This window comes from Orycteropus afer, unplaced genomic scaffold (genome assembly GCF_000298275.1).
Source record: "Orycteropus afer afer isolate SDZICR_OR568_19922 unplaced genomic scaffold, OryAfe1.0 scaffold00385, whole genome shotgun sequence".
Lineage (NCBI taxonomy): Eukaryota > Metazoa > Chordata > Mammalia > Tubulidentata > Orycteropodidae > Orycteropus > Orycteropus afer.
In genome coordinates, this window is record NW_006921972.1 from 569,521 (window position 1) to 583,147 (window position 13,627).

A 13,627-nucleotide genomic window follows, 5' to 3' on the forward strand; every position below is an offset into this window, starting at 1 on the left:
GCATCCCGCTGAGTCCCCCGTGGACCAGGTTGAGCGTGTCAGCATCCCGCTGAGTCTCCCGTGGACCAGGCTGAGCGTGTTGGCATCCTGCTGCATATCCCGTGGACTGAGCTGAGCGTGTCAGCATCCCACTGCATATCCTGTGGACCAGGCTGAGAATGTCAGCATCCTGCTGAGTCCCCCGTGGATCAGGCTGAGCATGTCGGCATCCTGCTGCATATCTCATGGACTGTGCTAAAGCACGTCAGCGTCCCACTGCGTATCCTATGGACTCGGCTGAGCGTGTTGGCATCGTGCTACATATTCCGTGGACCAGGCTGAGCGTGTCAGTGTCCACTGAGTCCCACAGGGACTGGGCTGAGTGTGTCGGCATCTCGCTGCATATCCTGTGGACCGGGCTGAGCGTGTCAGCATTGGGTTGCATATCCTGTGGACTGAGCTGAGGGTGTCGGCATCCCACTGAGTTCCCTGTGGACCGGGCTGAGTGTGTCAGCGTCCCGCTCACATCCTGTGGACCAGGCTGAATGTGTTGGCATCCCACTGCATATCCTGTGGACCGGGCTGAGTGTGTCAGCGGTCCACTGAGTCCCTTGTGAACCAGGCTGAGTGTGTCAGTGTCTTGCTGAGTATCCCCGTGGGTTACGTGCACACTCTTGCACACGCACATATCACTCGTAACAGACATCAACTACTTTCTGATGGGAAGAAAATCAATGTACCTAGTAACTAAAATCATAAAATTGCTGGGACACTCACGTCACCATGAATGTGATATTCTGAAAACGTCAGGGTGTTCCCAATCTAGCTCTGTCTAACAAGCTCTGAGACGCCACAAGGCAGCAGATCTGCAGTCTCGGCCCGAGGGCCCCGCATCCAGGTGCTTGGCGTTGATGCTTCCCCCCTGCAGGGAAGCTGCTCTGTCCTTCCACTTCCTGCAGCTGAGGAACACTGGCTCTGAACGGGTACCGTGCTGAGGAAAGGTAGGCACCGGTGAGGTAGCACTCACTGCGCTGGCCAGTAAGACACATGGGATGATGACAACGCAGTACCGTGAAGAGAGCTGTGTGACACGCTGTCAAAGCCCAGGGCCTGTGCATTATCACAGGAGGCCTGGCGCTCTGTGCACCTGCAGGCACTTACCTGGGCACACTGCCACCTGCCAGGCGCTGCTCGCTGGACCAGGAGGCCGTGGGCTTTGGCTCTGCTTCAGCTTCCAGGGCCTCGGCCTCCCTGCTCAGTGGCTTCCCCTTCTCTTCCTCATCAGGTTTCTTCTTCTCACTGTCACTGTCATCACTGCCTTCTCCTAAGATGTCATCCACCTGACAATCAGCAAAAGTCAGCATGTTTAGGGTTATTTTCTAAAGATGCCACTCCACTTGCCCCGCTCCCCAGGGAAGGAAAACTGCACGCGGGCTTCATTGCCAGATGCAGCTTTCCACCACCACCCACCATTCCTGCAGTGGACCAGGCAACTGCACTCACACGACACACGAATACTGGATCTGAGGGTACACATGGCCAATAGTGAACGTGCCCTTTCCAGAGACACACAGAGGAGGACACAGCAGCAACCTGTCGTGCAGAGCTTTCCCTGACCCCTGTGGTGTGGCTCTGTCACTGTGTCATGTGGCTGGATTTTGGCCACACCTGGAGCCTGGCTGCTGCATGCCCTCAGCACTTCTGCAACATCTACCACTTCACTGCTTCCCAGACTTACCTGAGAGGTTGGATTTGCCACAATCCAACATATAGTGAAGCTCCTCCCTCTCACAAAAGACTGAAGACAGGGAGAGCCAGCTGCTTATTCTTCCCCTATTTTAGGACTGTGTGTGTGAGCTGTTTGTGGAAGGACCACCTGGCTCTGTGGTATAAGCTGTTTGAGAAAGGACCACGCGGTAGGAGCTGAGGGAGGACCATGTGGCTCTGTAGGGTGAGCTGCCTGAGGGAGCACCACATAGCTCCTTGGGGTGAGCTGTCTGAGGGAAGACTGTGTGGCTCTGTGGGGTGAGCTGAGGGAGGACCATGTGGCTCCATGGGGTGAGCTGTCTGAGGAAGGACCACATTACTCTGGAGTGTGAGCTGAGGGAGGAACAATGGCTCCACAGGGTGAGAGGTCTGAGGGAGGACCATGTGGCTCTATGGTATGAGCTATCTATGGGAGGACCACGTGGCTCCGTGGTGTGAGCTGAAGGAGGGAGGACCACGTTACTCGGTGGTGTGAGTTGCACGGTATGAGCTATCTGTGGAGAGGACTACATGGCAGCTTCGAGGAGCTGAGGATCTCAGTCTTACCACCACAGAACTGAACGCTACCAGTACGTGAACCTGGAGGAGGCCTTGAGCTCAGAAAGAACTGCAGCCTGTCCAACACTTTGAGTCTTATGAGACCCTGAGCGAAGGTCCCACCACACTGTGCCTGGACTTCTGACCCATGGGAACTGTGAGGTAATAATGAATGAGTGCTGTTTTGAGCACTTACATTTGTGGTAGCTTGTTTTGCAGTGAAGACTAACGTACCAGTCAAAATATATTTTTGTTAAGTGAATCATGCCAATTAAGAAGATACTTTCATGAACATAAAAATTCAAGGGTCAAGAAAGAAATTTTATGACATGTGGAAAAGAAACATGGACAGCTGACCCGAGAGATTCAGAAATCACTCCTCATAGGAGCCAGACGTGAGCTGTGTGATCTGAACACTGCCCTCAAGACACTGACGACGGGCAGCATGTATGTTCCCAACCGTGCTTTATGCAAACCAGGCACTCTGCAATTCACTGACAAACTTCTGAATTTAGAGAATGATCATGACAACTCTTTTATAGAACAACAGGTAGCACCGTAATCTTTCTTGCATACAGACTTTCACACACAGTGAAACTTCAAACCACTAACACACAGTTCAATAACCAAAATCTTTAAGAAAGAAACATTAAAGCCCACCATGATAACATTAGGAAAAGGGAGGACGTTGAATTGTACACATAAGACCTAAATGAAAGAGGTTAATATAAGTATATCCACAATACAAAATTTAAAATGAATAAATAAATATATAAATAAAAAAATGAAGTCCACAGAGAGACTGAAGCGTCCTGCCAATACCGCAGACCCTCCTGAGAGCAGAGACGGGTGTTTGTCAGGGGCTCTGCCGGCGGGGCCAGGCGGGGCCTGGCGGGAAGGGTGTAGACCCGCCTCAGGGGGTGTTTGGGATGACACAGGAGGCCAGGTGCACTGGAGTTTCCATGCACACCACACATGGTGGAGCCCTCCAAGCCTCCCTCCCAGCAGGGAGCAGCAGCACACCCCCGGGGTACAGGTGTAACAGAAGGGTGATTTGCAGAGGTGTGTTCAAGGTTAAAGGACACCAGCCCTTCTGCCACCCTCAACTCTGAGACCCTTCTCTGCAAACACTGACTGCTCCAATATTTGACTGTCCCCAAGGACATGATCCCATGTCCTTACTACCCTACAGTGAAACTCACCCGTCTATACTGAGAGCAGCCCCACCTGTCTACACTGGTAGTGTCCACTCAGCTCTTACTGCGTCCTTTAAAATGAGAACAGAAGGCCAAGGGTCTCCGACACTGGAGGAAAGCCCTAACTGGCAATGGCAGGACCAAGCCCGGCAGACACAGGAAGGGTCTTATGTAGTGAGTCGGGGGCACTCAGACAGGGAAAGAACAAGGAGCGGAAGGGCTGGAGGGCCGAGCTGATGCCATCTCCTGGACACGGCAGAGCTAGGAAGCAGAGTAAAGAGACACGCACCAAGGTCCTGCCCGAGGGCAAAAGGCTTTCCAGAGACAACAGAGGATGTGGGGGAGGTGGGGATGGGACACCAGGACATCTAAGAAATGACCCTGAAAAATCCCCCAGAAGTAGAGCCCCCGCCACAGGGGGTACCAGCCCACTTCTCAGCAGCCGTGGCCAGGAGAGAGGCCAGTGTGGGAGACCCAGGCTCGGGAGGTGTCCCCCTGGAGCTCAGAGCACCAAGGCAGCCTGAAGGCAGAATAAGGCTGTCAGGTCCAAGGAGAAAATCTCCACCCACAGCTAGGGAATTCTGGGACTCTGTGCAGGCACACCGTTTCTGTAGAGACACAAGCACGCAAAGCCGACCTATCACTTCCAGGAAGAAGTAAGTGCTGAACAAGAAATGAGACGGGTCCCGGGATGCTGCCACTCAGAGTTGAACCAATTGACACCAACTCTGCAGAGGAGACGCGCAGGAGTGGGAGGGGCAGCGGGAGAACAGCTGGGGGACCCTCAGGGGTCCACACCAACGTGGGGATCCACACTGACGTGGGGGGCTGGGGCATGGACCCCAGGGGTCCACACCGACGTGGGGGTGAGTATGGGAGCACAAGGGAGTGCTGCTGCTTCCGTCACAAGTCTGTGTTGCTGTTTACCTTTGAAAGTTACACACATGCCGCTGTTTGATAAAAGTATAAAAATTAAATTGAGAAGATTGAAAACCTGAGATCAGGCAGCAAAAAAGAAACCAAGAAAACCCCAAACTAGCTGCGATCGTGTCACCTCTGACTGCCGGTGCCCCCCGTGTCTGGGCAGAACCACACCCCACAGGGTTTTCCACGGCTGGATGTTAGGGAGTCAATCACCAGTCCCTTCCTGAAAGGTGCTCTGGGTGACATGAACCATCAACCTTTTGGTTAGCAGTTGAGCGTTTAACTGCTTGTATTACCCAGGAGAAGACCTTGTCTTTAAACAAGCAAAACAGCATGAGAAAGTCTGACCGCTGTAGGCAGAGGCAAGGGACAGAATGACCCGAAAGACCCAAGAAAGTATGGGCACTAGGTACGCAGGTCCACAAAGCTCAGGACCTCCTCTCTGAAGTTCCACAGATTCAATTTACACTGGAACCCATTCTCCATCTCTGCAATGCTAAAGAAGTCAGTCACCAGGGTGTACATGCAGGACTCCATTTTAACAAAATCCCACCCCCTGGTTGAGCTGGTCTGCATCACAGAGTGGCTGCTGGTGTCAGAAGTGGTGGTCTGGGGCCTGCGAAGGGTGACACTGCCCGGCATGATGGCACGGTTCTGTCTTGGTTGTGGTAGTGGTTACATGTGCTAAACATCTGTCAGGAGACAGCACACAGTACACTGGAAACACATGCTATGGTATCAAAATTACACCTCAATACACCCGAGGGTCTACTATGTGCCAGGAGCTGCTGGGTGGCACTCTCAGTGAGGCGCATGACCTCAGAGGCACCTCGGCAGACAGGCCTGGCCGTCCGCTTCTGAAAGGTAACGGCCCTGAGAACTCGATGGAATTTTGTTCTGCACACGTGGGGGTGCCAGCAGTCAACAGCGGCTAACCGCAACGACAAAGTTGACTTAAAGCACAAAACTGGAACCACAAGGTTCGATAAAAACTGAGGTTCACACAAGACATCTTAAAGACACCCCATCTGCTCTTCACTTTTCCTTTCAGAGAAACTTTTTAGTTTGTAACTTCCTTAAACTTTTATCCACCTTACGTTCCAGTCTTGCAGGTGTATTCTCAGTTTGCACAGGTGCACTGACGGCCACCACAATGCAGCAATGCGTCCACCCTCAGGAAGCCCGTGTGGTCAACGCCCTGCCCGGCCCTGATACCCACTGGCCTGTGCCCTGGGGTCCTACCTTTTCTAGAAAGTCACAGACAGCACATGTGGGATGTGCCTGCAGCCTGCCTTCTGCCCTCAGCACAACGTGTGTGAGACCATCCATGTCCAGGCTCCCTGCTTCTCTCTGCTGATTACCCCACTGCAGGCTGCTCCACAAACATCTGGCCTCCAGTGTCTGGAGACTCAACAAAGAGGCTTCCCTTCTTTACAGGAAACATATAGCCACTATTCGTGGGATTGCTGGACCACATTAAGGGCAAGTTCCCCCAAGCAATCCTCCACTGAGCATGACAACAGGCCTCACTGGACACACTGCAGCTTTGACTCACATTCCCAGTGAGGAGATCAGGCTTCTCTTCATCAGCTTACCTGCTGGCCATGCACTTCTGGGCTGAAGTATCTGTTCACGATTTTGCCCACTTTGCTACTGGGCTGTTTGTCTCCCTACAGTTGGGTTTTGAGAGTTCTCTGTATTTTCTGGATACTATGCTTTGTAATGATTTTCTCCCAAGTTTACCATTTCATTCTTTTAACAGTATTTTTCACAGAGGTAAAGTTGTAAAATATGATAATTACCAATTATTATTACTATTTTTTAATGCATCCTTTTTGGTGTTCTAAGAACTCACTTCCTGAACCCAGGTCACAATGTCTCCTTATTTTCTTCTAGCAGTTTCATATTTTACATTTAGACCTACGATCTAAAAGAACTTTCATAAGGTGGAAGGTGTGGCTCAGTGGGCCATTTTGGGGGAGGACAGAGATGCTCAGTTTTTCTTTTTAATTATTTATTGTGATTTGGGTGAAGATTTACAGAGCAAATTCACTTTCCATACAGCAGTTCACACATACTTTGGCTCATGTCATTGACCACAGTTTACAGATGCTCCGTTTTTCCATCATGACTTGTTGAAGAGACTATACCCCTTTCTGCACGCAACTGCCTTTGAATCTTGTCAAAACCCAACCAACCCTTCCTGTGCATGTCTGCTCTGGCCTTCCCTCACACTGACCCAGGCATCCTCTGCCAATCTCCCATACTGGCTTGACTTCTGCTGCTTTCTAGGAAGGCCAGAAACCAGGTAGTGGGTGCTTTTTGCTGTTCCAAAATTGTTCTCACTATTCTAGTTCCTTTACTTTTCCACGAACCAGCTTCTGGATATCTGAGAAACCCTGCTGGGAAGGTGCCTGACAGTGCGTGGGCACCACAGGTCCACCTGGGAAAGGAGTCTTCACACCTATGGATTGGAGACAGCACTCCACGTGTTTAGGTCTTTGATTTCTTGCATCAGTTTTTGGTGGCAAAAATCACATGCATCCTGCATATATTCTTAGATCCACACCTAAGTATTTCATTTTGGGGAAAACAATTATAAAGGCACTTTCTAAAATGTCAATTTCCAACTTTTCCCCGTTGATGTAGAAATGAAATTGATTTTCGTACAGTGACCTTATGTCCAGAGCCCACACTAAAGTTACCAGTTCTCAGAGCTGTGTTTGTAGCTTGTTAAGCATTCTGTGGCCCTGAGCACGGTGTGGGAAGAGCCCGCCGTCTTGGAGGGCAACTTATCCTTGCTGCCTCTCCATCAGTGTGTCCCGCTGGTTAGTGAGGAGTGTCTGAGGCTCCCACTGTGTCTGGGTACTTGTCCGTCTCTCCTTTTGGTTCTGCCAGGTCTGTTTCACGTGTGTAAAGCTCTCCTGTTAGCTGTACACACAGTCAGAACTGTTCCGTCTCTCAGTGAATAGACTCCTTTGTCTTTAAGCAAAGTCCCGCTTAACCCCTGGTGGTCCCCTCGCTCTGTATGCTATGAGTTTTCTTTTCACTACTTTTTGCATGTCATCATCTTTCCCCCATCCTTTGGAACTGGACCTAGCGTGTCTTTACATTTACAGCGTGTTTCTCCAGACAACACAAGAGTGTGGTCTTTGTAACAGTTATTCTCCGTGCCCTCGGTTTCTGCCCTATCTCCTTGCTGCCTCTTGTGTTGTGTATTTTCGTATCCCATGTGCCTACTGTTCTTGGGTCACATCTCTGAATTATCTGTTAGTTATCTCTGAGATGATATCTATCCTCCTTCCCACACCCCCTTCTGTGCTCCGTTTGGCATCCTACAACCTCAAGTAAAATGCAGAAGCCTTATGACCACATGGGCCCTTTATCCCTTCCACTTTAGGGCTGACACATGCATCACACCCACACACACAGAAACCCTCCCCAGTTTGCCTGCTGTTGCAGACTGTTTGGAGTCTCCGTACTTTGGCTGAGATTCCGTCAAGGGTATTGAGTTGTGGTCAGTGGGAGAGAGGCCACTGTGGGCCCAGTCACCTTGGCTAGCACCAAAAGCCCTTCACTGCATTTCTCCTCAAAAACTGTAACAGCTCACTTTCAGAAATCAGCAAGATTCTCTTAAGTTATATCATCCATTTGTTCTTTGGTCACTAGGGTTCATACACGATCAGTTATCTGGCTCAGGAAACATGTTTAATGTTTAATATGACAGAAACTCTTAACTTCTAGTATAGACTGGTATATATTTACTCTTGAATTGTGGCATTTTTCTATTTTGGAGCCACAACCAAACACAAAAACTTGTTATCAACTTCGAATATGACAAACATTGGCCATCCAAGTATATCCTCCAAGCTCTGGTTAATGGCCAGTTAAGAAAGATGGATCAAGAAGGAAATAAAATGGCCAGAAGGAGAAAAATGACGTCAAGTTGTAATCTGCAGCCACTTAAAGAGAGATGGATTAAGAAAGGCAACAAAGTGAGATGAGACAAACACAGAGAAATAAGACATGAGATGAACAAGGCAGATGTTTCATGTAAGCATGCACACACACAGGTGTGTGCAGAGGGTCCACAATGTGCAACTACATGCACATGCGCACATACACACATCCACAATGTGCAATTACATGCATGTGCATGTGCACACTCAATTACACCAAGCATGTCCACAATGTGCAGCTACATACATATGTATTTACAACACATATACCTGCACAATGGACACTTATACACATGTACCTGCACACACATCTACACACATTCACCCACAATATGCACTTACATGCACATGTATTCACACACAAGTGCATGCACACATTTATACACACGTGCACCCACAATATGCACATATTTGCACGTGTGCACACACATCCACAATGCACTTACACACATGTATTTACACACACGTGGAGGCACACACGCACATCCACACCATGCACTTACACACACGTTTACAAATGTATACACCCACAATGTGCACTTAGACATGCACTTACACATACACCTATGAAAACATACATTTACACGTTTATCCACAATGTGCACTCACATACATTTACATATATGTGCATGCACACACACATCTGGACCCAGTGCACACTCACACACGAGTGAACACACATTTATACATGCACACCCACAATATGTGCACATTTGCACACACATCCACAATATGCATTTCAGACACATGTATTTACAAACATGTGCATGCACACATGCACATCCACAACATGCACTTACACACACATGCATGCACACATGCACTTACACGTGCATCCACGATGCACTTACACACATGTATTTACTCATACATGCACACACACCCCACAATACACTCTTACGTGTATTCACACATGTACATCTACAATGTGCACTTAACACACATATCTATACGTAAGTGTGTTTACATATGTGGATGCACACACACTACAAAGCCAGGTGGAGGCAGCAGGACAAACACACAAAATGAGAAACAGCACAAAGGCCAGATGTACAAAAAAGATGCTGACAGAGGAGGAGGAGACACGAACAACATCTGACACGTACACATCACCCAGCATGCCCGAAGTGCACACAGCTGGCCTGGTGCTCAACACAGGTCCCTTCCCACTGACGCTTGCAGTATGAGGCCCTCCTGGGCTCAGGAGGGGACAGAAGAACTTAAGGGAAGAGGACTGTTTTGACCTGAGACCAGCTGAGTATGTGCCACCACCTGTCCATCAGTGGAGGCTTGTGTGGTGGCTAACAGAAGAACTGGCAGTTTGAACCCACAGTGCACACAGGTACTGCTCCGGGCTGTCAGACACAGAGCTGCCAGTGCCATAGATCATGCAGGTAATGGACCAGGATGTCAGACGTGTGCTCGTTAGGGCATGGCTGCTTCCTCACAGCAGGGCCCAGGCTTGCGTTTCCCACACAGCTGAGTGGAGCAGAGGATAATAGGTCTGACAAATGTCCTAAGACCAGAGAGGAGCTAGGATTCCAGGTCACCTGCAGTGAAGACGGGGAAAGCCCATCAGTCAGAGAGCATTACAGTACACAGGCACCCACAGGTGGCGAGCAGCAAGGTGAGGCACATGTTTTTGGTGGCCGTGGAGCCCCAGCCCACAGAAGGCACACAGCCAGCTCCTCAGCATAGCTCTTACTGTCTTGGACGTCTGCAGCCCTGAGGCAGGGAGTCATACTGCATTTCACATCGGGGAGGCAAGTGTTTCCTACATCAATTTCCTCTGCCCTTCCAACTGTGGTGGAAGCACACACCATGTGTGCTGCAATCAGTACAGTCACGGTGTGATGGTTTCCTGCATCGATGTCTACACCGAGTATACCCACCATGTATGGTGGACTCAGTACAGTCAAGGGTGTGATGGGATCCTGCACTGATATCTAACACCAAGTACACCCACCACCACATATGCAGGACTTGGTACAGTCAAGGTTGTGATGGGTTCCTGCATTAATATCTACACTGAGTATACCCACCATGTATGGGGGACACGGTATAGTCAAAGGTGTGATGGGATCCTGCATTGAGTCTAACACTAAGTATACTCACCACCACATATGCAGGACTCAGTACAGTCAAGGGTGTGATGGGTTCCTGTGTTAACATCTACACCGAGTACACCCACCACCACGTATGCAGGACTCGGTACAGTTAAGGTTGTGACAGGTTTCTGCGTTAACATCTACACCAAGAATATCCACCATGTATGGAGGGCACACTATAGTCAAGGGTGTGACAGATTCCTGAGTTAACATCTACACCGAGTACACCCACCACCACATACTCAGGACTTGGTACAGTCAAGGGTGTGACGGGTTCCTGTGTTAACATCTACACCAACTACACCCACCACCGCATATGCAGGACTCGATATAGTCTAGGGTGTGATGAGTTCCTGCATTGATATCTACACCGAGTACAACCACCATATATGTGGACTTGATACAGTTGGGAGTGTGATGAGTTCCTGCATTGACATCTACATCGAGTACACCCACCATGTGAGTGGACTCGACACAGCTGAGAGTGTGATGGGTCCCAAGTCGACATCGACACTGAGTATAACCACCATGTGTGGACTTTTGATACAGTTGAAGATGTGATGAGTTCCCGAGTCGATATCTACAGTGAGTATAACCATCATGTCCTATGTCAATGTCTACGCCAAGTATACCCACCACCACCATGTACGCAGGACTTGGTATGGTCAAGGGTGCAATGGGTTCCCATGTTAATGTCTACACCAAGTATACCCACCACATACGCAGGACTTGGTGCAGTTGAGGGTGTGATGGGTTCCCACAACGACATCTACACCAAGTACTCCCACCATATGTGTGGGACTTAGTACCATCAAGGGTGTAAGGGTGTGATGGCTGCCTGTGTTGATGCCTACACCGAGTATATACAGCATGTGTGCTAGAGTTGGTACAGGGGGTGTGATGGGTTCCTGCAGTCATGTCTACACTGACTACACCCACCACATGTGTGGGACTTGGCACAGTCAAGGGTATGATGGATTTCCATATCGATGTCTACACCGAGTACACCCACCAGTGCAGGGCTCAGTATAGCTGAGGGTGTGTGATAGTCTCCTGTGTCAACGTCTACACTGAGTACACTCACCCAGCATGTGTGCAGGACTTGGTACAGTTGAGGGTGTGAGTCAATGTCTACACCGAGTACACCCACTGTCTGTGTGAGTCAGTACAGGGGAGGGTGTGGTGGGTTCCCATGTCTCTGCCAGTGTTTTACAGGAAGGAGTGAAAACACTACTATGACTACTGAATTATCATTAAGTGTAATATAAGAAATACAACTTTTGAAATGTTCAAGGACTGAATGACACCAAATAACACAAATGTTCTGAACAGGGGTTTCCATTCTAAGTCATCCTGAACCATGATCTCAAGGCTATGCTTGGCTCCAAATCAAGCACAGGAGGCAGGTCTTGGAGATAGGAGGGGAGGTGAAGCTAGACACAGCCAGTGGCCGTGTAGCCCTTCTGCTGTCCCGGGTGGACTACCTCACGGTATTAGCATAAAACAGTCTCATGCATTGTGTGCACACCTGGTTGCATGTGTGCGTTCGTGGATTTGTGTGAACAGCCCAATCTGAGTTCCAATCTCATGCCCACTCTCACCTACAAGCACCACCTCAATCACTGCTCTGACTCTCCCTAATGCAGCCCAGCCTCGGTGCCCCTAAAGCCTCAGTGCACTGGCATCTGAAAAACTGGCCCAAGGCTCAAGTGAGCTGAAGGGCCCAGAGTGCACCCAGCCCAAGGGTCCTAGGCATTGGGCCCAGGAAGAGGGTAGGCCCTACAAGGGTTCTTTCTGCCATTCACATTGCAACTGGGGCAGGGAGGGCAGATGCAGGGTTTTCAGTGCCAGCCTGCTGTCAGAGTGGGGTCCTGAGTGCTGTCAGTACAGGACCAGTGCCCTGGGTCCAACTGCTTACCCTCAACTATCACCAATAGCCATCAACCTCACTAGACAGCTCCTGGAACAATCGCTGACAGCCATCATTACCACTAGATATGGCCCCTAGAAAAGTCACCAGCAGCCATCAACACTGCTAGACATGGCTCCCAGAACAGTCACTGATAGCCATCAACACCACTAGACATGGCCCCTGGAATGGTCACAGGCAGCTATCAACATCTGGACACTGCACTCAGGTGTAAACTGAGTCAGAGGTCAGCAGGTACGGACCTGGGGCATGGGGCAAGAGTGTGGGACAAGTCAGGTGCAACAGCTTGAGCCAAGGGGAGCAGGGCCAGGTGCTTGCTTGGAGCCTTCCCCGTGACACACTGCTACCCCTCAGGCTGCCAAGCAGTTAGGACCTATGCCCTGTCAACCACTCCTGCACCCGTGCCACCCTCGCTATGCAGCCGGGACCATACTCGAAGGCTCGGTAGCTGCTGGTGCAGTCACCACATTGAAGGACCACAGCAACAGCAAGTGGCAGGGACTCACCTATCCCACAGATTGCTCCCTGACTGGTTCCCAAGCCTTCCCCCCCTTCCATTAGGAATGGCACGTGGCATCAGTGCCCTCACCGTCACCCATCATGGTGGGCACAGAGCACGGTAATGATCCCATGGCAACCTATCTCCCAGGATCTTGGGAAGCCTGAGGCCACAGCCACCCCCAGACCATGTGGAAGGGTGGGCAACACCTCTCACATGTCCATTCACACCTGGTAGCCTCTCTGGGGTCCCATCTGAGTAAGAGGCCATCGGGGTCTCTCAACAGAAGCAATGTAGTCTCTCTTTTGGGGTGTGGTGCCCTGCACACACAGGACCAAACCCTCTCTTCTCATAGCTGCTTATCAGATATCAGTGCAGAGTTTACCAGGCTTGAGGTCCAAACATCTTTTTCTTTAGCAACTCTTGCTCCCGAAGAAACCAAATCTAAGGTTTTAAGGTTGACTTTTATTTCTCAAAGAAGGGATTTGATTTCAGTTATCATAGCTGTTGTATATATCTGTGATGGTTAATTGTTTTTTAATATCAATTCGTCTAGGCTATGGTTCTAGTTGTCTGGCAGACACTGGACTGGATGATGGGATGGGATGGGACAGGATGGTGAGACAGGACAATGGTGAGACGGGATGAGATGATGGAGAGACGGGACATGGTGAGATGAGATGATGGCATGGGACGGTGAGACGGGATGAGATGATGGAGAGACGGGA

General features: G+C 50.0%; 1 protein-coding gene across 1 annotated transcript in view; it reads right to left on the reverse strand.

Moving 5' to 3' along the window:
- CTDP1 (CTD phosphatase subunit 1) overlaps positions 1–13,627 on the reverse strand; it is a 56,871-nt gene that overhangs the window by 9,693 nt on the left and 33,551 nt on the right. The window contains exon 11 of the mRNA XM_007953309.1: positions 1,141–1,319. Within this exon, the coding sequence (XP_007951500.1) occupies positions 1,141–1,319 (179 nt within the window). The remainder of the gene's footprint in view (positions 1–1,140; positions 1,320–13,627) is intronic.